The sequence below is a fragment of the Solanum stenotomum genome, chromosome 8 (genome assembly GCF_019186545.1).
Source record: "Solanum stenotomum isolate F172 chromosome 8, ASM1918654v1, whole genome shotgun sequence".
Classification (NCBI taxonomy): Eukaryota; Viridiplantae; Streptophyta; class Magnoliopsida; order Solanales; family Solanaceae; genus Solanum; species Solanum stenotomum.
The window spans coordinates 1,122,534-1,150,350 of record NC_064289.1 but is presented as its reverse complement, the minus strand read 5'-3'; the positions used below and the strand labels follow the sequence as shown (position 1 = coordinate 1,150,350).

The window sequence follows — 27,817 nt, the reverse complement described above, 5'->3', positions numbered from 1 at the left end:
GCCACTTAGTTTTTAGGAAAAAATTAAGAAAACCATTTAAAAAGGAGTATTTGAAAGAAAACATATTAAATAAAACCAGAGTTGGGTAAGGGTTCAAATAATTCTCTAAGGAAGGGTTTAGGCATCTTAGAGAATCCGCTAACACGCGGTTGACCGATGGATTTAAAAATTTGGCTAACTTTGTAAAAACAAAAAATGGTTCCTTAATTATAAAAATCTCATTTGGACTTGGATAAAAATCTCTTAATACTTCTAAAAATCTCAAGAATAATCCTAACTTAAAACTTTTATCCATAGTCATGTTTCGAATCATACAATTAATTCAAACTCACCGACATGAATCAAGAGACCTTGTTTAACAACTATGAAAGGATATAGAAAATCCTTAAGTCATTCATACAAAGTCTTAAATTATTTTAAAAGAGAACTAATTTTGGTTTAAGAAACTTAACAATTTTATCCTATTCAAAAATTTGAACTAAATAGTTAAGTTCAAACTCATAAACATGGATCCAAAGCTAATTACTAACTATGAAAGAATATGATGATTCTCAAGTTAGTCTAAGAGCTTAAGTTGCCTAACATGCAAGAGTTTTGAAAATTTAAATACTTAAGGTAAACAACTAACGAAATAGAAGAGTTACTTAAAAACTTCCAAGGATTCATCTAAGTTAGATAAAATAAATGTTAGAAGTTAAAAGCAAATATCACAAGATCACAATATAAGGAAAATAAAAAGTGCAAATAGACTTTGGACAACTTTAAGTCCACTTGCTGCTTCTTATTCGCTGCTGCTGGCGCTATTTCCGACTTTTCTAAGTTCGGAAAATGCCATTTTAACCCTTTGAAACTGTGTGACATGCTACTGAGCTGCTGCCGTTGATTATGGGTTTCAACCCAATTTTTATCTTCAATTTTTTCAGCCTTTTGAGGCTGTTGCGACTCTGTTTCAGCTAGTGCCATTTTCAGACTTTTCAGGTCCAAAAAAAATGCGATTCTTTTGGCCCTTTAGGCTACTGCTGCTGCTGTCTTCTTGGGTATTTAACCCAATAATATTAGCTTTATTTTCGTGACTCGGAGAGAGGAAGATGCAAAAGATGGTGGAGTCCAATTGGACTCAAGCGAGAGAAAGTTCATGCCAAGAAAACAAAGAATAAGAATTAGTAACTAATCAAGAAAGGGGGTTGATACTATTTTAACATGTAAACAAACTCTACAACATTTTATGATGCAAACTAAGTCTCCCCAACGTAAAGAGGAAACAAACAGAAACAAGGAGCACAACTTCCAATCCTAATACCTTTGCCTCATATGCAAAATAGAAACAAACATAATCACAATTTTAGTTTAACCAAAAGGTCAGCAAATAAGTATGGAATGCACAGTTGCAAGCATTCCGACGCCAAACTTAAACCGATAAGAGCTATATCACTTAAGAGAAATAAAGACACCTCATTGAAGAAGCAAAACTATTATTTAGTGAGCACATGGAACCTTAGAAGCAGAAACTTTAACGTCAAAATTCAATTAGCGAAACTTCATCGCTGGAATTAAAGAGACATGGCAATAATATTATTTAACCCAAATTAGTTAGAATCAAACAAACAATCTATTACACTAGGAAAGCCATTTCTATGCTAGTTTTAAAAATGCACATAAAGGTTGCCTACTGTTTTTTTTTTTTAACAAACCAAATCAGCACATTAAATCACAATAAGTTTGAAACATAACAATATTAACACAATAATAGATTGCAAACAGAGAAGCTATGCTTTAACAATAAACTAGATTTTTGCTCTAAACTTCATTTCTTTTTCGCTAAAATACCCAGGAAAAAAGAAATCATGAACTGAACGCTTTGAGACATGTTAGATTTACGTTTAAACCTTTAAATTGTTTCACTAATAAGACTAAGAGAATATGAACAATCAAAAATCATGAAATGTGACGGATTTGATTAAAACATGAAACAGTAGATTGAAGCCTTTGTCAAAATATAATAGTCATCTTTTAACCAAAGTAAGCTCACTTCATATAGGGAACACTATTACGACAATGTAGGAGATCATGTGTGTTAGAAGCCTAAACCACTAAAACCCAAAGCTATGTAAGCATGAAAATCAAACTAAGACGTGCATAATGAGAAGCCGAAGCTCAAACAGATATGAAAGGAGAACTTTAAATAGCCAACGAATTTGAGAAAAAAATAACAAGTGAAAAGGGCGTATGCAGGAACCAAGAACAAGATTAACTTTAAACTAAATAAAGACACATTTTCGGACCAACACTAAGGAGATTCATAGGTTTAGAACTCATTTTGAAGCGATAGTTACCGAAATGTACTCGAAACCATACCAAAACATGTTATTAGCAAATTAAAGCTTGAACAAATATCAACTATGAAGAAACATGAGCAAAAGAACCACCAAACCGAAGAAAATTGCTAGAGAAACACGCATTGCAAGACTAAAGGTCTTAACAGAGAATCCAAGTTGGCAGCATGCTTAAGAAATACGTTTACTAAATGTTAATAGGCACTAGATCATAAACAAACAACTAGAGAACAAATGATGCAGCAACTCGGACTGGGAAATATAACGAAAGAAAATTTCAGGGCTGCTTTATATTTAGGCAAAGACATAGATAATTTCATCAAGCAAGGCGAAGCAAATTTACACAGTGATTAATTCTAACAAAACTAAGAATAAAACAAGATTATAAGCAAAGAGATAATCAGTTTCGGCTTCAACGAGCAGGAGAAAATCTAACTATGCTAGCATATTACTACAAACTAATCCAAACAGAATTTATAAACAAGCATAAAGAAAATTGTAGAAACAAAGAAATATTACCTGGTTCTGGGCAGCGAACTAAAACGACGAGTTCGACGGAAACGATTCCACCTCTTTCAACTCGAACGGCCACAAAATTTCGAACTATTGAGCCAAGAATTCCCAAGCTTTTTTAGGGGTACTATCAGGCCTCAAAAAAAAAAAATCCCCCTCCTCCCCTCAAAAAAATGAAGAAGAAGATGCTATTTATAGATGAAAATAGGATTGTTTTGGGGGGAAAAGGCTGGAAAATCGGATAAGAGCAAGGAAAATTTGGAATTTGAATTTTGAAAAATCAGTCCCTAGTCCCCGAATAAGCCCGTTTGATGCCCAATTTCAACAAAATTCGAACGGGAGGAGGGCGAGGTGGAGGGCTAGGATTGAATCCCTCATCCTTGAGGAGTTACGTGGCTTGATCTCACGTTGGTGAGGACGAAATTGCAGCTGGGATCGGCGCTTGAACAGTACTACGTGTACTGTTTGTCGAGGTAATCAGAGAAGACGACAAGAAAAAGCAGTGTACTGCCTGTACGCACAGACGCCGTTTGGGACCGTTGCTCGTTGTTGCTACTTTCCGTGCACTCATCATGATTTCTGCCGTGAACTCGACTCCGTGAAGACGCCGCTTGAGCTGATGTTGTTGCTTGCAGTTGGAATTTGACGTTGTTAGCGTTGGAGTATTAACGTTGAACTGGAATTGGGTTTTCCTTTTCTGAAGAGAAAATGGGTTGGGTTCTTTAGAATGAGAATTGGGTTGGAAATATGGAGTAGAATCGGGCCTGGGACTGCTGAATTGAAGCTGGAATTGGACTTGGGTTGGATTTAAAAAAAATGGGCCAAATATTGGTTGATTTAACTAAGTTAGAGGTCCAATTGAATTAAAAGAAACTCAAGAGGGAATAGGTCCCTGAGTCTTAAAAATAATAAGATGATAATATTTGAATGAAATAAATTATGTATCTAATCGATTAATAAGCTTCTTAACTTTAACAAAGTGAAATAATTATTTAACATAAAAACCTAGTTATATTTTTGAAATAAAAGACTGTGGTCTAAATGATCTTTGAAGAAATAAAAAAGAAATAAAAATGCATACTTAGTTTAAACTCCATTTTTATAGTAAGACAATTTTCTAAATAATTACTCAACGTAATATATACATAATTTTATATATTATAAGTATATGAAGATATATATATATATTATAGAAAAATGACCAAATTGCCATGAAAATGGTCTCGCAAGATTCGTAAATAATTATTTCAAATTGTTTGAAATTTAAGAAGCTTGAAAATTAATTAAACAGTGGAGGTCCAAAATTGGGTGTCAACAACTACAATCTAATTACAATTGAGGGATAAGATAATAAAAGAGTATATAATAGACAATGTTCGACTACATATTAGTCTTCTAGCCTAATTTTTTATATTTTTGTACTTATGATCATATTCTCGGTAAGCAGTGACGAGGTCAAAATTTTCACTAAAAAGGTTTAAAATATGAAGAATTAAATAAAAGAAAAATCGAATGGTTCAACATCTACTATATATATATATATAAAATTAAAAAAATTATTTATACATAAATAGTATAATCAAATGAATACTCCTGCCCTTAATAGCTCTACCAATGCCAGTAAGTTACGTGTCATGTCTTGTCTAATAATTATCTCTCCTCAAATACTTTTTCATCGTATTTCTAACATCTCAAAATCACCATAGCCAACATTCCACGCTTCTTTACTAGTATACATACATCTCTTCTTCACATGTCTGAATTATCTTAATCTCACTTCCACCATCTTATTCACGGATATCACTCTCATCTTGTTCCAAATATATTTGTTCATAATGATATCTCATCTAGTATAATCAAGCAGACATCTCAATTAGGGGTGTTTACGGGTTGGTTTGGATCGGTTATTGGTCAAAACCAAAATTAATCGGTTTTAAAATTATCAAAACCAAATATAATATACATTTATCGGTTTGGTGATTATCGGTTTTGGTTTGGTTTGGTTCGGTTATTAATCATACACAAAAATAAAAGAAACAATTCATTTAAAATGTGATAAAAGTGACAACAATCCATTCAAAACGAAAGATAGTTATAATGACTTAAATTACTGAACTTTCGATCACTAAATTTACTATCAATAAAGCTTTAAAATTCACTATATTGGTCTAGAAGGAAGAGAAAATAACATTTTCAGTCCCATCAAGAATTGTCATAGACACTCATATACATGAAATCAATAAGATAAATGTTTTATCTTGGGAATTTTTGCTTTCAATAAGTAAATTATAAAGAAATTTTAACGAAAATATGCATAAGATCTTTAAAATTGTTTATAAAAACAATATATTAAGTATGTATATTAATAAAATATATGTATATAATTCATCGATTTGGTTATTTCTTCAAATTTTTTTCAAATAAAACCATAACCAAATCAAATACTATCGGTTTTCAAAAATCTAAAACCAAACCAAACCAAACCCAAATAAAATCGGTTTTATTTTATCGATTTGGTTTGGTTTTTCGGTTTGAATGGGTTTTATCCAAACCGTGAACACCCCTAATCTCAACATTCTTATTTCTCCTATTTTTATATTTTGAATATGTGCGAGTTCTTGATTTGGCCCCTAATATATTTTAAAGGGAAAAAGGACAAATATACCCCCGAACTTTTGTAAATGGTATGTGTATACCCTTCGTTATACTATTAGGACATCAGTATCCTTGCCGTTCAAATTTTGGAGCATATATACCCTTTAAGTTAACGGTGGTATACGTGTCGCGATCCTAACCACTGACTTGATATTTGTTAAATTTCTGCCCAAAATTAAAAAAAATCCATCCGAATTAATCTAGAAACCCTCCCAAATACATAATACCCATGACCCGAAAATTTTAACCCAAATCCTCAAATCAATTCACCTAAGGGAGAAGAACAAAAGTGGCAACCGTAGCTCCGCCACTACACGGCGGCTGAAGATGTATAATTGTAGGCCGAAGCATGATCGGAAGGGTAAAATATTGAAGCACGAGTATCAATCAAAGCAGCTTCCGTCAACGAGGATACAGCCAGATCCCCGATGGTTCATCAATACTCCGGAGAAATTGGAATCCTTTAGAGAAGAGATCCAGAATCGGCTTTCTAACAACTACAATATCATAATGAATGGAAGTAATTTGCCCATGTCCCTTGTGAATGAGCACAAGAAGAAAGGAAATGCTCATCAACTTGGCAGTAAGCCTTCTGCTGGAACAGAGAAGAAACATGCAAATCCTAATCCTAGTATCAGTCTTTGTGCTTGTTTGGATGGGTCTTCCTCTTCTATGAGAAAGTTGAGGAGAAATTGGAGAATTTAGTGTTGAGGATGATTTGGGGATGAAGATGGGGAAAGATGCTGCCAAACAAGTGTTTAAGTTGCTTAATTTGAAATTAAGTGAATTGATTTGGGGATTTGGTTAATATTTTTGGGTTATGGGTATTATGTATTTGGGCGGATTTCTAAATTAATTCGGGTGGATTTTTTTAAATTTTGGGCAGAAATTTAACAAATATTAGGTCAGTGGTTAAGATCGAGACACGTGTACCACCGTTAACTTAAAGGGTATATATGCTCCAAAATTTGGACGGCAAGGATACTGACGTCCTAAAAGTATAACGAAGGGTATACACATACCATTTACAAAAGTTTGGGGGTATATTTGTCCCTTCTCCCTATTTTAAATCATGTTTTGAGCTATCAAACAAGTACGTTCGGTTAATTATTTACTCCCTCCGTTCCATTTTATGTGGCACTATTTCCTTTTTGGTCAGTCTCAAAAAGAATGTCACATTTCCTTATAAGGTAACTTTATAAAGGTACAATTCCTCTTTTATCCTTGTTGGTCCCACTTAATCTTAAAATAATACTCCAATACATTTATGAGGAGAGAGAAAAAAGAGTCTACTTTTTAAAGGGCAATTTAGTAAACATTTCAAAGTCTTCTTTTATTTCTTAAACTCCGTGCCCGGTCAAATGTTGCCACATAAAATGGAACGGAGGGAGTACTATTTTTTCCATAATTGTAGAAAAAAAAAAGAGTATCGGGTCGGACCAGATCCATATCAAAAGAAGGCCACATTTCTGAAAGCCCAGGCCCATTTACTCCGTATATAAGAACTGAAATTCCCCTTATGAAGCGACATAGCTGCTGAAGCTTGAAAGTTGGAGACTTCAAACTAGGGTTTCAGCAAGATGATCATTCCAGTGCGCTGTTTCACCTGCGGGAAGGTAATTTCTGTTATTAAGTTTTTCAATTCTCCATTATTTCAGAAGAAAACGAAATTAGCTGATTTTTACTTAATTGTTTCGAGTGATTAATTCTGTGGAACTGATTTTGTGTTGATTTGTATATTTAGGTTATTGGCAACAAATGGGATGAATATCTTGATCTTCTTCAAGCTGATTATGCCGAAGGGTGAGAATCGTTATATGCCCTATACCCCTTAAACCCTAAAAAAAATGCTACTTTTTTGTTGTGTCTGCCATTAGTGCCTTTTGAATTGAAATCCTATTATGGAACAATTAACTATGAAACATGAAAACTTTTTGATAATCCAGCTGAAATTGGGTAGTGACTGCCTCTCATCCGTATTGAGTTGGTAATTTGACTATTTTTGACGTTGTTTGTGAAAATATTGAGGTCTGAAATGTAGAATGCGAACCTTAAGTAGGTGGAGTTAGATAAAACAATGCAGCAAGTGTTTGCTTCAGAAGTACCTGTGAAATTCTTTGACTCAAGTAATATTTGAATGGGTCTATTCATATGTATTATTTTATTGTGCAGGGATGCACTTGATGCACTGAATTTGGTTCGATACTGCTGTCGTAGAATGCTGATGACTCATGTTGACCTCATTGAGAAGCTTCTCAACTACAACAGTAACTTCCTCCTTTCTTCTTTGTCTAAATAAATCATGAATAAGTATTGTTCTTTTTTTTTTTGGATGGAATAGGTAAATGTTATGAATAATTATTATTAATGTAATATTATCTCAAAAAAAAATTTATTATTAATGTAATATGCTTGAAAAACTTGTAGAAGCTTGCCAATAGAAGACTTTTGATCCACACCTAGACTGTGGCTTCACAAGTCTTTTTCGTTCGATAGTTGTGTATAATGTTTGTACCTAGCCTATTTTGCATTTTGACAGGGCGAGTTTAGTCAATCAGGGGGTTGCAATTGAATACACTAGAATTGGTTAGGGATATCATACACTGCCATAGAGAAGGCCTTCAAATAATTAAGCAATTACCACCCTGCTCTGTCTTTTGCATCAAGGTGAAAGATATCACTGATGACATAAATCTTCATGTGAACTCGAAGAGTTCATTTCAGAAAAATTAGAATAAATCTTTATGTGAACTCGAAGGGTTACACTCACATTCAGTTGCTGAATATTCTGATATCACCTATCGTGAATAAACTACTTGTTTGGGTTTTCTTCTCTTAATAATGTATTCAGCAGATAGAACCTCCTCTTAGAAAAACTAGTGGCCCTTTGATGGATTGCCAGAGAACCTGTATTATACTGCTTGAATGTCTATTTAGAGTTCTTGTACTAGTGTAGCTCCAGGGGAGGAAACACTGCCTCACCACCTCCCTTCATCTTGTCATTGAAAGCACCAAACTGATCACCATGACAGTGACCCTTGAGTTTCCACTAGATGTCAGTCAATCTATCTATAGCAACATTACTATATTAGCACATAGCGTTTCATATGAACATGTCCCCTTGACTGGACCTTTGGAAATTGTTCTACCCCTATTCTCTCAGTCAAGCAATCAATATCACCTCACTGATATAGGTGATTATGATGCCTACTTAATATCAAGCCATTATAGAAATAATAATCCACATGGTTTAGCTGTCGAACTCATCTAAAGAATAATTAGAGAAACTTTATTCAAGTCATTCTGCGTTGAGATTTGACTCTGGGAAACCAGATAAAATGACTAGTTACTAATATTTTTATCTTTGTTGTGTCCACAGTGATCTATGACGAACTTGATTTATGTTTTTATGTACACTAGGAAGATCCTTTCTTTTTTTTAGGAACTTTTGTTCATCTGAAACTAAATGTCACTGCTAAAATATATTATTTCCACCTTCCTTGATACTGTATTTAGTTGTCGCTTCTCAATATATGCTGTTAAGAGAAGCTGGCTTTGATACTAACATGGTCATCGTTTCCCTGTTCTTTGGCAGCACTGGAGAAATCTGAGGGCAGTTGAAGCAATTTCCTGAACTAATGAGCTTACAAATGTTTATATCTAGAACATTTACTTTTAGCTGTAATTCTCTTTCTAGTTGCAAGGAGGTGAAGTAAATTGTTCTCATATGAAGGGAGTCTCTTGAATCGTGTAACCAGTAAACAGTGTGATACTGCAAGCTACTCTTGATGTTTTGTTGGTTCTGAATCTCCTGGTTGCCTATTTAACAATATATTTGTTGGTGTAGTGGCGCTCGAAAGTTAAAAGTTGAACCTTCTACAAACTCTGTTTTTACATTTTAGTGCAGTACGTTCCATTTACAGTTTAGCATTTCACTCATAGTAATACTACATTAAAATAGCCAAGGAAGGTAAGGGTAAAGAACATGGGAGTTTTCATTGTTTCCGCCATTGTTGCCTTCTTCTATGAAGATGTAAGGTTGTTTTGTTGCAATCTTTTTCGTATTTATTCAAATATCATTTTAATGTGGAATCAAATAGCTTATATGGTAAAGTACTCTTCTTCATCTCAATATTTACATGGCAATTGCATTCTTTCTGAATCAAACTGAGTGATTATAGTTGTGTTTGAAGTAACAAACGAAATAAAGAGTAACCAGATGTATAGGATTTTTTCTGTGTACGTTTTTTTCTTTAAAAATTTGTCTTAACGTTAAGTGAATTAGTTGAGATTTCAATTTAAAATAATAATAATAAAGAGAAAGGAAAATGAAATTGCTTCAAGCCACGCATGTGAGAGAATGTGGTTTTAGGCAACCATCAGTGTGGGAATTGAGCTGTTGGAATCAATCAATTTAATGTATCATTGACATATAGGTCTCGGACATGTGATTTATTAATGGTTAGTCATCATCACACACCGAAAAGTTTGGTCATTATATACCCAAAGAAAAAAAAAATGTTGAAAGGGAATTATGGTTATTAATACAATTAAACGTAAAGTTAGTTTGGTAAATATATCGTTAATTAAAATTCTCTTAAGGATTGTACTAAATTAGCAGAGATCAAGTAATATAAAGTGAAGGGGTACATTATTCCTATTTTGTTCTTAATAGTAATAATGTTCTTGAAGTACTAAATATTGACTAATTAGCATAAATAAGGGTATAATAAAAAATGTGACAAAAAAGAGGAAGAAACAAACGTGAACAACGTTAATGCACCACCATTTTAATCTACAAAAAGGGGGAAAAAATAACATTGTTATGTTACCATTACTTATGTATCACTTGTTGGTTAAACTAATTCAATCTTTTCTTATTCTTATTATAGTACTCCTAATAATGTTGAGCAAAAAATAATTTAAAAAATATAAATTACACTTACCATGTCTGCAGCCCTGCACTCTGCAGTTTCCTGTCTCCTGCCCATCCCTGTGTTTTCTTCTCTCTCTGACTGGAGATTTTATATTTTTACTATATTTCTGATTTGAAAATCCCATTTTTTAAGCATATTTTGAGTTACTTGTCCCCCATTTCTCTACAATACGTTATCATATTCAATGATAGTTACCACACCCGTTATAGACTGGTCTAAAGCTACCTGGCAGATGTAACAAATTGGCATTTTGAGCTAAAAATGCAATTCGGGATCTAAAGTTACAATCTTTCTTGATTTTAAAGACACCCCATTTGAATAAAAGCTATAACAATGGTGGGTTTGGTTGATTCTTGGTGTTTCTGTAATGGGGGTGGCAAGTCTGAGAAAATGAAAGCTACCATTTTTTCAGGCAAAGGTTCTGCTATGGCTTATATAGCTTCGAGTGGCACTGGTTTCTTGATCCACCGGAATTTGCTGCTTACTACCCATGTAATACTTCCTTCTGTGGTTGCTGCTGAAGCAGCTGAGATCCGTCTTCAAAACGGAGTGGTTGCTTGCCTTTTTCCACACAGGTTAGTTTTTCTTCTTATTGACTTTTATCTTTGTAATGTATTCAGTTTTTGCTTTACAGAGTGGAAATTTGATTCATATGGTTGACTACTACTAATTTGGGATTGGGTTGTATTTGTTGCTGCTGTTTTATTGTAGTGTCTCTTTGTTCAGATTCCAAAGGGTGAATAAACTTTCCTTTATTATGCTAGTTGATTTCTGTTATGGTCACTCGACTAATAGTTATTAATATCAAAAAGTCATCTTTTTTTTGTTGATGAAAATTGGAATCAAGAAAAAAGTGAAGTGACTTTGTAAGATAATAACTACTATTAGTTGAGATGCTTGTCTTAGTCTATTGAACACCTGGCTGACTTAGGATTCCGTTAGTTTCTTGGACTATGGTGAAATGTTTGCTCTTTGTAAGTATGCATCAAAGCATTGGCCTTCCATCATCGACATTGTATAGGAATCTGTCAAAATCATATTCTCCGTCGAAAGACCTTTTCTTTATGGGCCATTGATACCATTTCAAGATCCGATATTTATAGTCTTTAGAAGCTATACATAATATTTATGTGGCTACAGGAAAGGGTAGTTAGTCAAAACAGTTCTTTCTCAAACCGTCATTTCCCGTGCACCTTCCTGCTCTACCAGACTACCACCATCACTGTGTGTGGTAACAATTATTGAATAGATTGGAGTAGTCCTGCCAAAGAAGCTTGAAAGGTTTATGGTGGGCTTCATCTGGCGAATAATCTTGTTAATGCAATCGATAATGTCATTCACAAGATTGATTTTAGTGAAGAGGATGGTGGTGTTGGGACAATCCTCAAACTAAACTTTCCACCAGGCACTCTGTTGTTCACCTCTTACATGGAAAATGATTGTTGATGGTACGAAGCTCATCAAACTAGGTGGGCTTGTTGATCTTGGATCACTCTGCATCAGATGCGGCTTGAAGTCATAGAAAAGGATAGAGATGCATGCATCACTATATAGTCTGATTGCCTAGTCACGTGAGTACGAGTGCTTCTGAAAATTGTTTTGCTTGATCCTTTATTCCCAGTTCCCATTAGTCACAAATTTTGCAGTGAATGTATATGTTAGAAAGGTATTTAAGAATTCAATCATAAGACTAGGGCCAGAGCTGACGGAATGGCTCAAATAGGGGTGAATATAGAGGATTCAATTGTTGACCCTTAAGTAGTTTGAGTTGAGGTGTAGTTGATTGATAATCAATCACATAGCAATGGTTCAGATTGGTGTCATTAATAGTTTATCAAGTATTTAAAGCAACGTGAGCATCATTAATGTGCATGGATTTCACACTTGACCTTCCGAAACATAAGTAGAGATATGTAGCACTAGTCTATCAATTTTCAACGAGGATAAGATTATCACATTTGCCTGATATGATGTATATAACAAGAGAGCAGGAGAACGTCAGATCAGATGCAATGAGGATTAGATCTTCTAAGCTCCCACTACCAGTTTGATGTTTTGCAGAAGATGAGTCGGGTCTTTGGGCACTCAATCTGTGTAAGAACTTGGATTTTGGGGCAATAAAAAAAGTCCATCTCTAGTTGCTGATGGCATTTGTGGCTTTAGATAGTGCATAATAAATTAAATCGCATGTATGCATGCATGTTGATGTATATACAAGTCATTTTCTTCTTGTGTTGGTTCTCCGCAGCTCAAGGTGAATTGACTTTAATTATAATCAGGTTTGAATTTCCTTGACAGTCTACATAAAGGTTGCCAATAAATACTTGTAGGTTATAAAAAATGCAACAGTGATCCGTAAAATGTCATTTAGCTAACATCTTACTGATAATGAGGAACAAAAATAAAACTTCTCGTGTAGTCATGTTGGCATGCCAAGTATGAATGCTTTATCACTTACATCAGATAAACTTTTGGATTATGAAGCTGAAGGTTCGATGTTAGCTTGTGTTGATCAAATTACTTGTTTAGCATCTGAGTATTGTTATATGTTGTGCGCTTATGGAGGTTAACTGTACTTAGTACATTGCAATCGTGGCTAGAGAAATGGGAGTCTATATTAAAAGGGATGTAGGATGGATGCGGAGGAAAATTAGGGAGGAGAATAAGAATTATTGGTAAACTTACCTGGTTCACCTCATTAAAGTACTATCTCCACATTTGTAAGATTGATTGCTTAACTTTATTTTGCTTTCTGACTAGCGAATGCTTGTGAATGTTATGCACAATACTTATGTATATTTGTCTACCTGGTCAAGCAAGTTTTTTTCCTTTTTCAGGCCATCTCATTTTTATGTTTATCACATGACTATTTACTTCTCATTACAGGTTTTTTATTACCAGCTCCGTACTAGATCTGACTATAGTGGGCCTTGACGTCATGGATGGAGACACAAATGCACATGTTCAGCAACCTCACTACCTGAAAACTTGTTCTAAACCTAATCTTGAGCTGGGTAATGCCGTCTACCTGTTAGGTTATAGCGAGAAAAAGGAGTTGACAGTTGGCGAAGGAAAAGTGGTAATAGCCACCGACAACCTTATAAAGCTGTCAACTGATGGAATGACTTGGAGGCCGGGTTCTGCTGGTTTTGATGTTCATGGCAATCTAGCCTTCATGGTGTGTGATCCAATGAAGCTAGCAACATCTCCTAACTCAAAATCCTCATCAACTTCGCCATCTCCATTATCATCATGGAAAGACTGTCCCATGCAATTTGGTATACCCATCCCTATCATATGCGACTGGTTGAACCAACACTGGGAAGGAAGCCTTGATGACCTCAATAAACCAAAGTTACCACTGATTCGGCTGATGTCTACTGGTCAAAGAAGTGATCATTCTTGTGCATCCTTCACAATGCGGCGTGTTTTTAAGTCAACTGAAGCTGAAAATGACTGCACACCATCATCTTCGAGCGGATTGCCCCGACCTAGAGAAGATCCTGGACCAAGCTGTTCTGCTGTTCCCACTAACTTGGAAGAGGAAGCAGTAATTACTCATGTCCAGGGAATTCCAACTCCTGAAATTTTTGAGTCGCGGAGATTAACTTCAACACCAGTTGGGAAGACCGAGAGTACTCAAATCCAGCTTTTGGATATCAACTTTCCACCAAGGATTCTCATCAAAGCTGCTGGATCACCACAGCATGTCAGAAAGACCCTATCCAACTCTGATGATGATTGTATCGATAAAGCGAGAGAAGAAAATTCTAGTGACATTGGCCAGCCAAGCCCTGTGCCAGACGCTGAAGTTGCGTCTACCAGATCTGTTAATGGGGCCCAGAGTGAGGTTGAATCAAGTTGCTGTCTCATAGAGGTATTGAAAGCTCAAAATGAATACAGTAGTGATGGAGAGACGACAATGTACTCCGCAGAAACTGCTGAAAGCAGAAACTATCCAAGTCCTAAAGGGGGAAGGTTTCATCAAGTAGGAAGAAGCCAAAGTTGTGTCAACTACAATAGATGGGGGCCGGTTTCAAAAAACTCAGCAGCTCGTAGGGCTAACCAAGAACAAAAGAGGAACATTATGCAAGGAAGAAAGGTCTACTCCCAAGGGACAACTTCACAAAGGAGTAATGACTATTACAGCCCGACAGTATCTTCAATCATGAAGAAACGGAACAACATGGAGCCACAAATCAGACCACCACGTCTAAGTGCAGGAAACTCATCACCAAGATGGATGTTTTGATTGATAAATACTGAAAAAAACTCGTTCTTTATACCACACTCTCCTTTTTTGAGCTTATATGAGACTACATTGCAAAGAAATTAAGAAAGCTGGAGAAAACTCGAGCAAAGGCAGCTTACTGATTTTCGATAGCAGGTGCTACAGGTTATTGTTCTTCCACTGGAACTTCAATGACATTCTGTGGACTTTATGTTGGAGAAAAGATCTCAGAGGCATCTTCAACAGTCCCAACATTTTCACCAGTTAAGGATTGGCTAGTAACTGCTGCTTATCAGCAAAATAGATGAATGCAACATAGAATTCAAGCGTGACAGGAAGTGAAACCAAAGCAAATGTTCAATACTGTGTTCTCTGAGATAAATAATACTCTGGAAAAGTGACTTGCTTTTTCTGAAGGTTAAATTGACAACCTCATCTGATGCAATTCTTTATTATGTATATCTACATTTTACTCTATGCATACCAATAAAATTGGCTTCACTTTCATTTTCATGTCTCAGTAAGCTTGATTATGGAGTCTATCAGAAATAGTGTAATTTGTCCTCTTTGAAAGGTTAGTATGCAAGAAATACTTGACCAAATGGCATTGATACAGACTATACTGCGGGCCAATTCGAATCTCGGAAGTTGGTGTTGTAGAAACTGACATCAACATATCCAGTATAATTCTACAGGTAGGGTTTGAGGAGGGTAGAATGTGTGTAAACCTTACTCCTACCTTGTAATAGTAGTAAGACAGTTTCCGATAGAACCTCGACTCAAGAGAATTGAAAAGGAAACGGTAATAACAATATGATTATAAGATAAACTGTTGAAAGTATTAACCTAGCTACAATGGGCTCTGTTACATTGACATTAGAAGAGAAGGAAGAAAGTGACTGGAGAAATTTTGTAGAACTGCATTGCCTTTCATTGATACAAGTGTGTCTATTTATACATGTCACTAACCGACTACTTTATTTACAAAGCTAACTAACTAACTATCAGTTTAATCTAATAGACTCTGTAACTAATTAGTATTTAAGCTAATCTAATAAACAACTTAATACAACTGTCACTATTTTCCACACTCCCCCTCAAGTTGGATGGTGAAAAATGTCGAGCAATCCTAACTTGAATAACATCTCAGTGTGCAGTTGTTTTCCTAAAGCTTTTGTGAATATGTCTGCCAATTGCTCTCTGCTAGCAATGTAGGAAGCTGTAATCAGTCCTTCTTGTAACCTTTCCCTAATGAAGTGGCAATCAATCTCTATGTGTTTGGTTCTCTCATGATACATAGGATTTGACGCTATCTGCAAGGCTGCTTTATTATCACAATGCAACTCCATTGGTAACTCCACTTGAGCACCTAGTTCCTTCAGCAAACTCTGCAACCACACTAACTCTGCTACTGTTGTTGCCATACTTCTATACTCAGCTTCCGCTGAGCTTCTTGACACTGTACTTTGTTTCTTGGATTTCCATGAAATCAGTGAGTCTCCATACTTAATTCCAAAACCTGTCACAGATTTTCTTGATATCAAACATGATGCCCAATCTGCATCACAATAGGCCTTCACCTTTCCTGATTTCTTGCTACTCATAAGTAGTCCCAATGCAGGTTGTTGCTTTACATATCTCACCACATGTAGGGCTGCTTCATAGTGTGATTTCTTAGGTGCATGCATGAACTGGCTCAGATGTTGTATTGCATAGGAAATATCTGGCCTTGTCATTGCCAAATACAATAACCTTCCTATGAGCCTTTGATATACTCTTCTGTCCTCCAATTCTACATCATCATCTGTAGACTCAAAAACTTTATCATACTCCAAGCTTGTCAACTTTTGATTATGTTCTAGTGGTGTTGCATTAGGCTTTCCTCCCCCTAAACCACATTCTGAGATTAGCTCCAGTGCATATCTTCTTTGATTCATCAAGATCCCTCTACTTGATCTGGCAAATTCTATACCAAGGAAGTACCTCAACTCTCCTAGGTCTTTCATTTTGAAATTGTGGTTCAGAATTTGTTTAGCATCCTGAATTAGCTTCTTGTCACTACCAGTAATTAACAGGTCATCAACATAAACAAGTATGATAACAATTCCTCCTTCATTCTCTTTTGTAAACAAAGAATAATCCAACCTGCTTTGTGTAAAACCAGACTGAACCAGAGCTATTGTAAGCTTCAAATTCCACTGTCTGCTGGCTTGTTTTAAGCCATACAGGGATTTGAGTAGCCTACATACCCTGTGCTCCCCCTGGCTGCCAAAACCTGGTGGCAAAGTCATATAAACCTCCTCTATAAGATCACCCTGTAGGAAGGCATTATAAACATCCATCTGGAATAAAGGCCAGTTGGACTGAGCAGCAATAGAAACAACAGTCCTTACAGTGACCATTTTAACCACTGGAGAAAATGTGTCATGGTAATCAATCCCTTCTTGCTGAGTAAACCCCTTGGCAACCAATCTAGCTTTATACCTCTCTATAGATCCATCAGCCTTGTATTTTATCTTGTACACCCATTTACATCCAATAGGAGTTTTACCTGCAGGTAGGTCTACAACTTCCCAAGTGTGATTATCAGTGAGTGCAGCAATCTCTTGGTCCATAGCATAAACCCAATGCTTATCTTGAGCAGCTTGATTATAAGAAGATGGCTCAGTAATAGAAGCAGAAAAGGTTGTGAGGTAGGCTTTGTAGGATGGTGAGACTGCAGAATAAAAAAGACAGTTGGAAATTGGATGAGAGGTAGATGATTTGGTAATGTAATCAGTGTGCCAAATGGGAGGCTTAGTAACTCTGGTGGATTTCCTGGCAGGATGTGGTGATGAAACAAGGACAGGATCAGTGGTAGTAATAGGAGAAGATGACACTGAAGGAACAGATGGAAGTGAAGAAAAAGAAGGTATGTTCAAGGTGTGATCAGGGGATGACAAGGGCACATCCATAGGATGGGGGAATGCTGAGGTAGGAGGAAAAGTATGTGAGGTGGACATGGAGTCTGGAGCCAAAAAAGTGGACTTGGGATGCTGAAAAGGGAAGAGATGTTCTCTGAAGGAAACATCTCTGCTGGTGAAGAAGGTGTCTGAGAGGATTTTGTAAAGTTTGTACCCTTTCTGGGTGGGTGAATAGCCCATGAACACAGAGGGTATGACTTTGGAAGACAACTTATCTGTGAACATAGGTTTAGTTGCATAACATAGACATCCAAACACTTTGATATGGTCCAGCTTAGGAGGATGTCCATGAAACACCTCATAAGGGGATTTGTTAGATAGAACTGTGGAGGGCAATCTGTTTATGAGAAAAGCTGCAGCAGTGACACACTCTCCCCAAAATTTGAGGGGTACATGAGCCTGAAATCTAAGGGCTCTTGCCATTTCAAGAAGGTGCCTGTGTTTTCTCTCAGCAATGCCATTTTGCTGAGGTGTATGCACACAAGTACTTTGATGTATAATACCAAGGGAAGTAAAAAAAGTATGACATTGAGAATTAAAGAATTCCAACCTATTATCAGTCCTGACAATTTTTACAGATGCTGAAAACTGATTCTTAATGAGATTAAGGAATGAGGTAATGTGTATTATTACATCACTTTTCAATATTAACAAGTAAATCCAGGTCATTCTGGAATGATCATTTACAATAGTAAGGAAATATTTGTAACCATTGTAAGTACATTGTTTATAGGGACCCCAAACATCCATGTGAATGAGATCAAAAAGATGAACAGACTTCTTAGTACTAGTGGGAAAAGGAAATCTAGTTTGTCTAGAAAGAGGACAAACAAGACAAAAAATAGATGCTGCAGGCAAATTGGTGGAGTTAAGTAGGGGAATCTTCTGAAGAACAGCTATTGGTGCATGCCCAAATCTGAGATGCCAGATAGATGGATCAGCTTTAGCAGCATGAATAGATGATGAACAAGAGTGGTGTTCAACTAGAGCACTAGCAGGTGGATGTTGTTGAGCAAAGGGAAGCAAGTATAAGCCCTCTTTTTCCCTACCAATCCCCATCACCTTGCCAGTTGACAGGTCCTGAAAGGTACAAAAAGAAGGATAAAAAGAAACACAACAATGAAGTTCCTTGGAAAGCTTGGAGATGGACAAGAGGTTATATTCAAACTTAGAGACATGTAACACATTGTTCAATACACAATTATCAAAAAGTGTTATTGTGCTAATGTGTTTAACTTCTGTTGTTTGGCCATTTGGAATGTGGACTTGGTTGTTAGAAGGTGGTGCAGATGAGGAATTTAACAAGGATTTTATATTATAGACCATGTGATTGGTAGCACCAGTATCAACCACCCAAGGAGCTGTGTCTAAACCTGCAGAAAAACACCTTGATGTAAAACATGAAGTAGTGTTCTAGGATATACCTGCCATATTAGCTATACTTCCTTGTGGTGAAGAGTCATTTTCCAGCATCCTCATGAGATGATTATACTGATCATGAGTAAAGGATGGCACTAACATAGATGAGGATGAATCATTTCCATGCTCCAATCCAGCTAGTTGTCCTGTGTTTTGATTCTGCTGTTGTTTGTTTCCATACTCAGGATTATTAGCACATTGTGCATTATGTGCCTGCTGCCTCCTATTTCCACCAAACCTTTGTTGCCTATCACCTTGAAATCTCTGTCTTTCATCCCCAAACTGAGGTTTCCTGTCATTCCTATCAACATTTCTATCCTCAGGATTTCTTTTACCATATTTGTGATCAGCCGGATATCCTACCAACTTATAGCAATACTTAGTGTTATGATTTCTCATATGACAATGCTCACAATATAGATCATTAGCCTTCTTAAATTTGTTGTGCTGGACAGATGCTAGTGCAGTAGGCTCATTAATATCTAATTGTTGCAATGGTATCACTGAAGCAGAAATCATGTTTGACTGGACTCTCTGACTCTCATCTTGCATTATCATGTTGTAGGCTTGGTTCAAGTTAGGGCTAGGAACAGTCATCAGAATATGACCTCGAGATTGAGCAAATGTCTCATTTAGTCCCATTAAAAATTGTATAAGCTTCTGTTTCTCCATATGATCAGCATACTCCCTATATTTGTCACATTCACAAGCAAGCAATTGTACTAAAGAGACATGTTCATCCCATAAATTTCTAAGTCTAAAGTAGTATTCTGAAACAGTAAGAGTGCCCTGACTCATGGTACATATTTCACGATGCAATTGATAGATCCTAGTTAGATTTCTTTTATCAAACCGCTCCTTTAAATCTCTCCATACAGTGCAAGCATTAGACGAAAACATGAGGCCATTAGCCAACTCCTTCGAAACAGAGTTAGTAATCCATGACAGAACGAAGGCGTTGCATCTTTCCCATTCATGTTCTAAATCTCCTACATATTTTTCTTTTCTACAGGATCCATCTACAAATGCAATTTTATTCTTAGCTAACAATGCTACTCTCATCGAATTACTCCAACCTGTGTAATTCTCTATACCAGTTAACTTTTGCGAAATCAGAATGCTACCTGGTGTATTTGAAGGATGAAGATACAAGGGATTTCTGGGGTGAATATCGGTAAACGTCTGAACCTGTGTGGAACTTGATGGAGATGGCGATTGAGTTGACAAATCTGCTACATCTACCATTTTTGAGCTCCTTCTTTGGATTCAAACTGGATTTGACTTCGTACAAACGAAATTGTCCGTAATTCCTCAATTAGTGATGAAATCCCCAAATTCCCTTTCTCGAGTATATGCAGTTGTCTTCTCCAGATCTCTTCTCACGTAAACATCTATGCAACAAGGTGTGCTAGGCTTCAATGGAACCTGTGCTTTGATACCATGTTGAAAGTATTAACCTAGCTACAATGGGCTCTGTTACATTGACATTAGAAGAGAAGGAAGAAAGTGACTGGAGAAATTTTGTAGAACCGCATTGCCTTTCATTGATACAAGTGTGTCTATTTATACATGTCACTAACCGACTACTTTATTTACAAAGCTAACTAACTAACTATCAGTTTAATCTAACAGACTCTGTAACTAATTAGTATTTAAGCTAATCTAATAAACAACTTAATACAACTGTCACTATTTTCCACATAAACAAAATGAAACAAACAAATAAATAGTTTTAGAAATGACAATTTTAAAATAATAATAATAACTAAAAAAAAAGGTTATACGAGTAATCAAATTTCCTGGAACGATTTACCACATCTTGGCGAGAAATATCATTTGCTCAATCAATTATCACTTGATTGTTTAAACTGATGATTATTTTAAAACAAGTATTTTTAGTATACATGATAACTAAAAAGAAACATAGGGACTAGTAATGAACTTGTGTTTGCACATGGGCTATTATTTCCTTGGTGCCTACCAATCAGTACATGCACCATATAATTCTAGATCCCTACTATTTAGATCGATAAAAACAAATTATCCTATTACGATTTAGAAATCAAATAGCTCATGAAATTGCGGCAGAGAGTACTCCACATTATGACCAAAAGTTTATAATTACACATGATTTGCTACTCCAATGGCCTTTAGGCCATACCATATTCTATGAACCTATGCCTAAAGTCAAAGTAAATTTGGAGAAGGACATGAACACTCAAATGTGACAACCACGCAAAAAATGGTCTAAGTTAGTAAAGTTGAGCTTCTTTGTTTTTACTATTCTTTATGAATAATTTCTTGTGCAATTTAAATTTAATAAACTTAACAAGTTATTAACTACACAAATAAAGTAACTCAAATAAATAAAAATTAGCACGGGAGGAGCATGTTTAATTTTTGTTATTCAAATTTGTGTTTTTTAATTTGGGAAAATTACACGGAAAAACAAACATATACTAGTTAATTAACTAATATAGCTATAGTTTGAATTATTTACGACTCACAACTTAATTTTAGCTTTAATTACGTCACTTGTCTTCTTTTATACATATACAAATACAATTAGCCTCTCTCCACTCTCTGTCCTTTCTCACTCACCTCTCTCCTCCCTCTCGCCAGATATAAATATACATATGTATATCAGTTATATACATACAATTATCTGACAGATATACATATACAGTTCACCTCTCTCCATCTCCCAATCTCGCTCGCCAGGTATACAAATATATATGTATATTAGTTACATTTATACAATTATTTGACAGATATACATATATAATTCGATAAATATACATATACAATTTGCCTAGCTACGAATCGAAATTAGCAAATTGTAGCTATAAAACATAATTAAGCTATTTTTGAGTGACTATATGCGAAAATTCTCTTTTTAACTTTTAGTAACAATAAAATAACTGAAATAAATCCTTGACATCAAAAAAATAAAAACAAAAAGTTTATGTTTTGCAAAGTGTAATACATAGATTCGTCTAGTAGAGTTCTACAAAATTTGAATATCGGAATCACCAAACTTATTTAAAAAAATTCAATAGTTTTGTAATAATATCGGGCCGGGTAGGTAAAAATTGGCAGGAAACAAATGGCAACATTAATTTCTGTGTAAATGCACTTATCTCTCTCGCCTCACTCTAAACTTCCTTGAGAGCCTCAAACCTTCACCTCGATCCCATCGACCAAAAAAGAAGCAAACTCTCTATACTCTCCCAAAATCTCTCTGTTTAGGGAAGAAAAAGAGTTAATTAATTGATTTGGGATCAAACAATGTTGTGTAGAGGGACGTTTCAAGCTGGCAATGTCGCCATTGGAGATCATAATCAGTGTTCCAAGAGATTTTTCAATTCAGTTTCAATTGGGTGTAGAAAATCGCTTGTTTCATCTTGTTCGGTTGGGGCGAGGTCTGGTCTGGTGCTGGCGGTAGCTACTAATGAGACGACTAAGAGTAAGCAGATAGCGTATGAGCCGAGTCTTGCGGATCGATTGAGGTTGGGGACTATGTCGGAGGATGGAATGTCGTATAAGGAGAAGTTTATTGTTAGGTGCTATGAGGTTGGGATTAACAAAACTGTAACTGTTGAAACTATCGCCAATCTCTTGCAGGTCTGGTTTATTTTTTTCATTGATTGCTTTTGATTTGTCAATGCATGTCTATTTCTCGAAAGTATCGCCAATCTTTAGATGGTTTACTGTTATGACAAGATCGATTTATTTTTGGGTTTTTTGTGTTAATCAACTCTTGATTTGTGAATGCATGTCTGTTTCTCGAAAGCATCGCCAATCTATTGCAGGTCCAGCTAGCTTTATAAAAGATTGATTCTTTTGTGTTAATCAACTCTTTCACTGAATATGAGCTCTTGATTTGTCAATGCATCTCTTCTTCTTTTTTGGTACTTTTCTTTGAGCTGGAATGGTGGGAGTATAGAGTTTTGGGGAATTATTTTTGCGTGCTGTACTCTATAGTAGTACTCCTTCCATTTCAATTTGTTTATCTGGGTTTGACTTACATGGACTTCAAGAAAGTAAATACTAAAACTTTTGAATCTTGTGGTCTTAAACATACCATAAAACTGAAATTAAAGAGTTGCCAAAAAAGGGAAGAGGCGTTCTTTTTGAAGTGGACTAAAAAGGAAAATAAGACAAACAAATTGAAACAGAGGGAGAATAATTATATTTTGGTTATGTATGATTATATGGGCATAAATATATCTTAACTCTGTGATGTAGGAGGTTGGATGCAACCATGCTCAAAGTGTTGGATTTTCAACGGATGGATTTGCAACTACCCATAGTATGAGAAAATTACATCTTATATGGGTTACTGCTCGCATGTACATTGAGATCTATAAGTACCCTGCTTGGTAATCCTTTTATACCTTGCAAGTGTTCACTATAGTGGTTTATTCTACAAGGCTGTTGTAGCCATGGTTAATGCTGTCTGTGGTATGGAACAGGAGTGATGTTGTTGAAATAGAGACTTGGTGCCAAAGTGAAGGCAGGATTGGGACTAGACGTGATTGGATTCTCAAAGACTGCGCTACTGGTGAAGTCATTGGAAGAGCAACCAGGTGCAGAATTATGTTTATACTCCATAATAAACCTAATAGAAAGAATATAGATAGCACTAAAAGTGATAATATTCCTGTTTAAGGCACATCTCCGAGTGGACATGTATACTTCTAGGCATGCAGTATTCCAGGCTTAAGTATATTTGTTGCAAATACTTAACATAGTTGATACATATATGCTGTGAATTGCTTATCTTTTACATATACCCTCCCACACAAGTGTGGTGCAGTAGTTTCCATGCCCACTTGGTTATTAAATACATTTCCCGCAAAGGCAGCTTTTGGAACAAATGAATTCCTTTTGTAAGTTACTGCATAAAGCTTAAAGTACATCCATGGAGTGTTTTGCTTCTAAATCATCCGAGTCAATATATTTACTTTGTGAAGAAGTCTGTAATTTGGCAGTGTTAATGGTTTTCTCGAGTATCAAGGTCACAGATGCCACCTTCTAACAATCTGTAAATCCTTTCTTTTTCCTATATTGCTTGTTGAGTAATTCTACAAAAATTAAATTAGGATGTTATGATATCTGATTGCAGCAAGTGGCTCATGATGAACCAGGACACAAGACGGCTTCAAAAGGTCACTGATGAAGTTCGTGATGAGCTGGAGCTCTATTTTCCAAAAGAACTGAGGTAAACTTAGGTTCCTCTTTTTCATTTTTCTTCTTTCTCTTCCCTTTCCTGGAACTTATAATTTCCTAAGTGGGTAAAGCATTCTTGTAAAATATAACTGTAATGAGGAAACTGTTCATTGAACTTCTTGAAATTATTATACAACGGTTTTGAATGGTGTTAATGGGTACATGATTCTTGGTGCTGGTAGATGAAAATGTAGCTGTTAAATACTATCATAAGTTGCGCATATATCTAACACAAATGGTTTGAATCTCAAAGACATTACAGATTCTTAATTATTACATCTATTTCTTGGTATTTGATGAGTTTTTGTATCTTAGACTGATTGATGGGAATGGAAGGCTTTAACACTTACATTGATGATGTAGAAAATGGAACCTCCCCCCCCNCCCCCCCCCCACCCCCCAAATAAAAGAAAGATGACTCCTCAGATCCATTTGACTCCCTTGAAAAATTATTGAGTAGATATATGAATTGCAGGTTTTTTTTGCATGTTGGGTCTTTGAAACAGTTCAGATTATTTTTAATAATAATAAACTTGATATGTTTTACCAAGGAGGTCTATGGTTCGAGGCCTATAGCCCTATAAAAATGAATCAGGTAATTGACCAAGTAATCCACATACATGATAAAAGAGCATTCCAGCTTTAGTGTACTTTGTTCCACTTAATCCCTCTTTCGTGGTCACATATCTTTCCGGTGAAGGAACGGGAAATATTTCTCCTGTTACATTAATCCAATTTACATTTTATTTGGGAAAAACAATCTTTGTTTTTTGTTCAAAATATTCCTATACCATTATCAAAAGGATCATCAATGAAAACTTGTCCTTCTAACTATCATAATTTACATTAGACCTTGAAACCATTTGTTCTGCTTTTCTGGAAAACAAAGGGTTGTTTCTAAAGAACAATTTTTCCAACATATGCATAACCAATTCTTCAGAACCAAATCCAAGGATGTGCCTGCGTGCACACATGGTTTTGCAAAACGAAAAAAGAAATAGAAAAGAACTAAGCCAATCTGTCTCTTATCCAGTTTGTTTCAACTCTGGTGCAAGCTTGTTTCCCAGACGTATATTCACTGTAGTTAGACTGTCAGACAATGTGGTGTCTTCTCTATCAAGTCAACTCCAATCGTCAATTTTACATTTTTATATTTCATTGAAGTAATACACTTGAGTCATTCTGACTTCCTCTTCTATTTACTCACTATGTTTAAATCGAGTAGAGTGAGGGTGGCTAGTGAGAGAGAAATTAGACAAAGGGACGAAATCAGTCTTTAACTTCTACGACCAAATAACTTGGATTTCCTGAGAGATTTGCAACCATTCTGAAATTAGACTGAAAGGAGGAAATACGTATTGGTCTTTCACTCTCTTCCACTTTTACAAATTAGGGATCTGAGAAGTACTTCACTTTGGAGAAGCAAAAAAAAAAAACTACCCCTTCCCTTCTTCAATCAAACATATTTTAAATTTTATATACTTCATAACAGCACCAGCCACAATTGTGTTATGTGTAACGTGTTACCCTGTCTACTCTATTGCATATCATCTGCAATGTCACTGACCATGATTTTGTCACATGTAAGTTTGAGTGTTGTATTTTATTGGCAGCAATGTTATTGATAAGGGGCACTCTATTCTTGTTTGACTGTTCACAATTCTAGGTTAGCTTTTCCTGAGGAGAATAATGGCAGCCTAAAGAAAATAGCAAAACTTGAAGATCCCGCTGAGTATTCGAAGCTAGGAATGGTGGTAGGTGTCATTTTAAAATCCCGAGTTCAATGACATTCTTTTCAAGCACTCAGGATATTCATTGTTTTGTTGGCAGCCACGAAGAGCTGATCTGGACATGAATCAGCATGTAAACAATGTCACTTACATTGGATGGGTACTTGAGGTTTGTAGATGCTTCCTATCTGTAGTTGAATAAATGGACGTGGCCAACCATATATACGATGCAATAAAAAAAATTTCTTCTTGTTACTAAAACTGTTCTCCCCACTGCAACTTCTTTTCTGCTGTTAACGTGGTAAATTTAACAACTGTGCAGAGATCTCTTAGGGTCTTGCGTTGTCTTGTTCATAGAACTTTTGTTGCTCTTCATTGTTATAAATAACGACTAGTCATGGAGGAGTCATTAGAAGTAAATTCTAAAACAAGGGAAGTCTTATGTTTTACATCTATGCACTACTTTCTGTATTTAGCTAACAAAAAAACTTTTCTGCTGGCAGAGTATTCCTCAAGAAATCATTGATACACATGAACTGGAAACAATTACAATAGATTATAGGCGTGAATGTCAGCAGGATGATGTTGTTGATTCCCTTACAAGTGTTGAACCTATTGAGGATGCTGATGCTTTAGAGAGTCACGGGGCTAATGGATCTGCTACTGCTCCAAAGGATGTAAACAAGAGCTTCCTGCATTTGTTGAGATTATCAAGCGATGGACTTGAAATAAATAGGTGTCGAACTGAATGGAGAAAGAAGTCTGCTAGGATATAAGATTCAATGTGTTCTATTGTTCATTGTAGCCCAAGTACTCGGTGGAGGAGCTCCCTTTTGTTTCTTCGTTGTCCAACTTTTCGTGTCCGTCTCTTTTCTTGTCTTTCTGTAGTTTTTATTGCTTCCCTTCTTTCTTTTTCTTTTTCCTAGAGCTCTGGATAGATGTTTGAGATGAGGCTTCATTGATTTGTACTAATGTTTTAGTTATGCAAATAAACAGGGTGAGGAAATTAGTGTGCTAGTTTGGGAACAGATTATTTGTATCATATAATTTATGGCATGTATCTCCTGCTTGTTTGCTACTTATATAACCTTTTAAATCTCAAAGTTAGTTGTCAAAACAACTGTTTATTAAAGATATATCTTTATATATGCTCTAATAACGTCTTAAGAAATGAAGATGGAGATAAGAAAGAAACTGTACAGGCTTGCGAAGGTGAGACAGTGGAAGGCCTGAGACTTGGATCAAGTGAAGTATATCAAGGATGAGGAAAGTAAGGCGTTGGCAGAAGAGACTCTCATTAATCAAAGATGGCAAAAGCATATATCCATAAGCTTTTGAACTAAGAAGGGGACAGAACCATTGTGTTGGGCGATTTGGAGCACTTTGAGAGACATGGCGTGAAGGCTGCTGGTTCGGGGGTAGAGTACAGTACTAAAGGTCCTCGGACTTTTTGGATACTTCAGAAATCTTATCTTTTTGTTTCAAAAGAAACAGTAAGCAGTATCAAATTGAACCAACATCTAAATGTTTTTACTTGAACATTGACCAAATTTGAGAGAAAATTTCAAATGGTTATCATGGGAAAGAGATGAAATGATATTTAAGAAATTAATTTTAGGGATTGAAAAACGCAAGACAGAAGGTGCTAAGAAATTAGAGAAAAGAGTGAACAATAATTTTTGGTGGCTTCCAAAAAACCTTGTTCCAAATGGTAGAATTTATAATAGTAGAAAACTAGGATTTTTGATTTTGAAATTCAAAAAGAAGAAAGTTAGGGGGGTCAGTCACGGAATCAGATTCTGCA

General features: G+C 35.8%; 4 protein-coding genes across 4 annotated transcripts in view; 3 read left to right on the top strand and 1 right to left on the bottom strand.

Annotated features, from left to right (window-relative positions):
* The window catches only part of LOC125874333 (wound-induced basic protein), a 120,347-nt gene that overhangs the window by 9,641 nt on the left and 82,889 nt on the right, over nucleotides 1–27,817 (bottom strand). The window lies entirely within an intron of this gene.
* LOC125874332 (DNA-directed RNA polymerases I, II, and III subunit RPABC5) lies at nucleotides 6,987–9,308 on the top strand. Its single transcript, XM_049555204.1, has 4 exons — nucleotides 6,987–7,117; nucleotides 7,246–7,304; nucleotides 7,674–7,768; nucleotides 9,097–9,308. The coding sequence occupies exons 1-4, from the start codon at nucleotides 7,082–7,084 to the stop codon at nucleotides 9,120–9,122; spliced, it is 216 nt and encodes a 71-aa protein (XP_049411161.1). The 5' UTR covers nucleotides 6,987–7,081; the 3' UTR covers nucleotides 9,123–9,308.
* Nucleotides 10,460–15,182, top strand: LOC125874300 (uncharacterized). Its single transcript, XM_049555161.1, has 2 exons — nucleotides 10,460–11,013; nucleotides 13,325–15,182. Exons 1-2 carry the CDS (start codon nucleotides 10,772–10,774, stop codon nucleotides 14,688–14,690), a joined length of 1,608 nt encoding a protein of 535 aa, XP_049411118.1. The 5' UTR covers nucleotides 10,460–10,771; the 3' UTR covers nucleotides 14,691–15,182.
* LOC125874307 (oleoyl-acyl carrier protein thioesterase 1, chloroplastic-like) lies at nucleotides 22,154–27,073 on the top strand. Its single transcript, XM_049555168.1, has 7 exons — nucleotides 22,154–22,675; nucleotides 23,300–23,433; nucleotides 23,527–23,640; nucleotides 24,180–24,275; nucleotides 25,950–26,037; nucleotides 26,114–26,182; nucleotides 26,517–27,073. Exons 1-7 carry the CDS (start codon nucleotides 22,340–22,342, stop codon nucleotides 26,787–26,789), a joined length of 1,110 nt encoding a protein of 369 aa, XP_049411125.1. The 5' UTR covers nucleotides 22,154–22,339; the 3' UTR covers nucleotides 26,790–27,073.

Excerpts from the sequence above, each read along its gene's own strand:
- LOC125874300 (XM_049555161.1), top strand. The coding sequence starts at position 10,772 with ATGGTGGGTTTGGTTGATTCTTGGTGTTTCTGTAATGGGGGTGGCAAG. Across the intron at positions 11,014-13,324 it reads GCTTGCCTTTTTCCACACAG|GTTTTTTATTACCAGCTCCG; the intron begins GTTAGTTTTTCT and ends TTCTCATTACAG.
- LOC125874307 (XM_049555168.1), top strand. The coding sequence starts at position 22,340 with ATGTTGTGTAGAGGGACGTTTCAAGCTGGCAATGTCGCCATTGGAGAT. Across the intron at positions 22,676-23,299 it reads CTATCGCCAATCTCTTGCAG|GAGGTTGGATGCAACCATGC; the intron begins GTCTGGTTTATT and ends TCTGTGATGTAG. Across the intron at positions 26,183-26,516 it reads ACATTGGATGGGTACTTGAG|AGTATTCCTCAAGAAATCAT; the intron begins GTTTGTAGATGC and ends TTCTGCTGGCAG.
- LOC125874332 (XM_049555204.1), top strand. The coding sequence starts at position 7,082 with ATGATCATTCCAGTGCGCTGTTTCACCTGCGGGAAG. Across the intron at positions 7,118-7,245 it reads GCTGTTTCACCTGCGGGAAG|GTTATTGGCAACAAATGGGA; the intron begins GTAATTTCTGTT and ends TTGTATATTTAG. Across the intron at positions 7,769-9,096 it reads GAAGCTTCTCAACTACAACA|CACTGGAGAAATCTGAGGGC; the intron begins GTAACTTCCTCC and ends GTTCTTTGGCAG.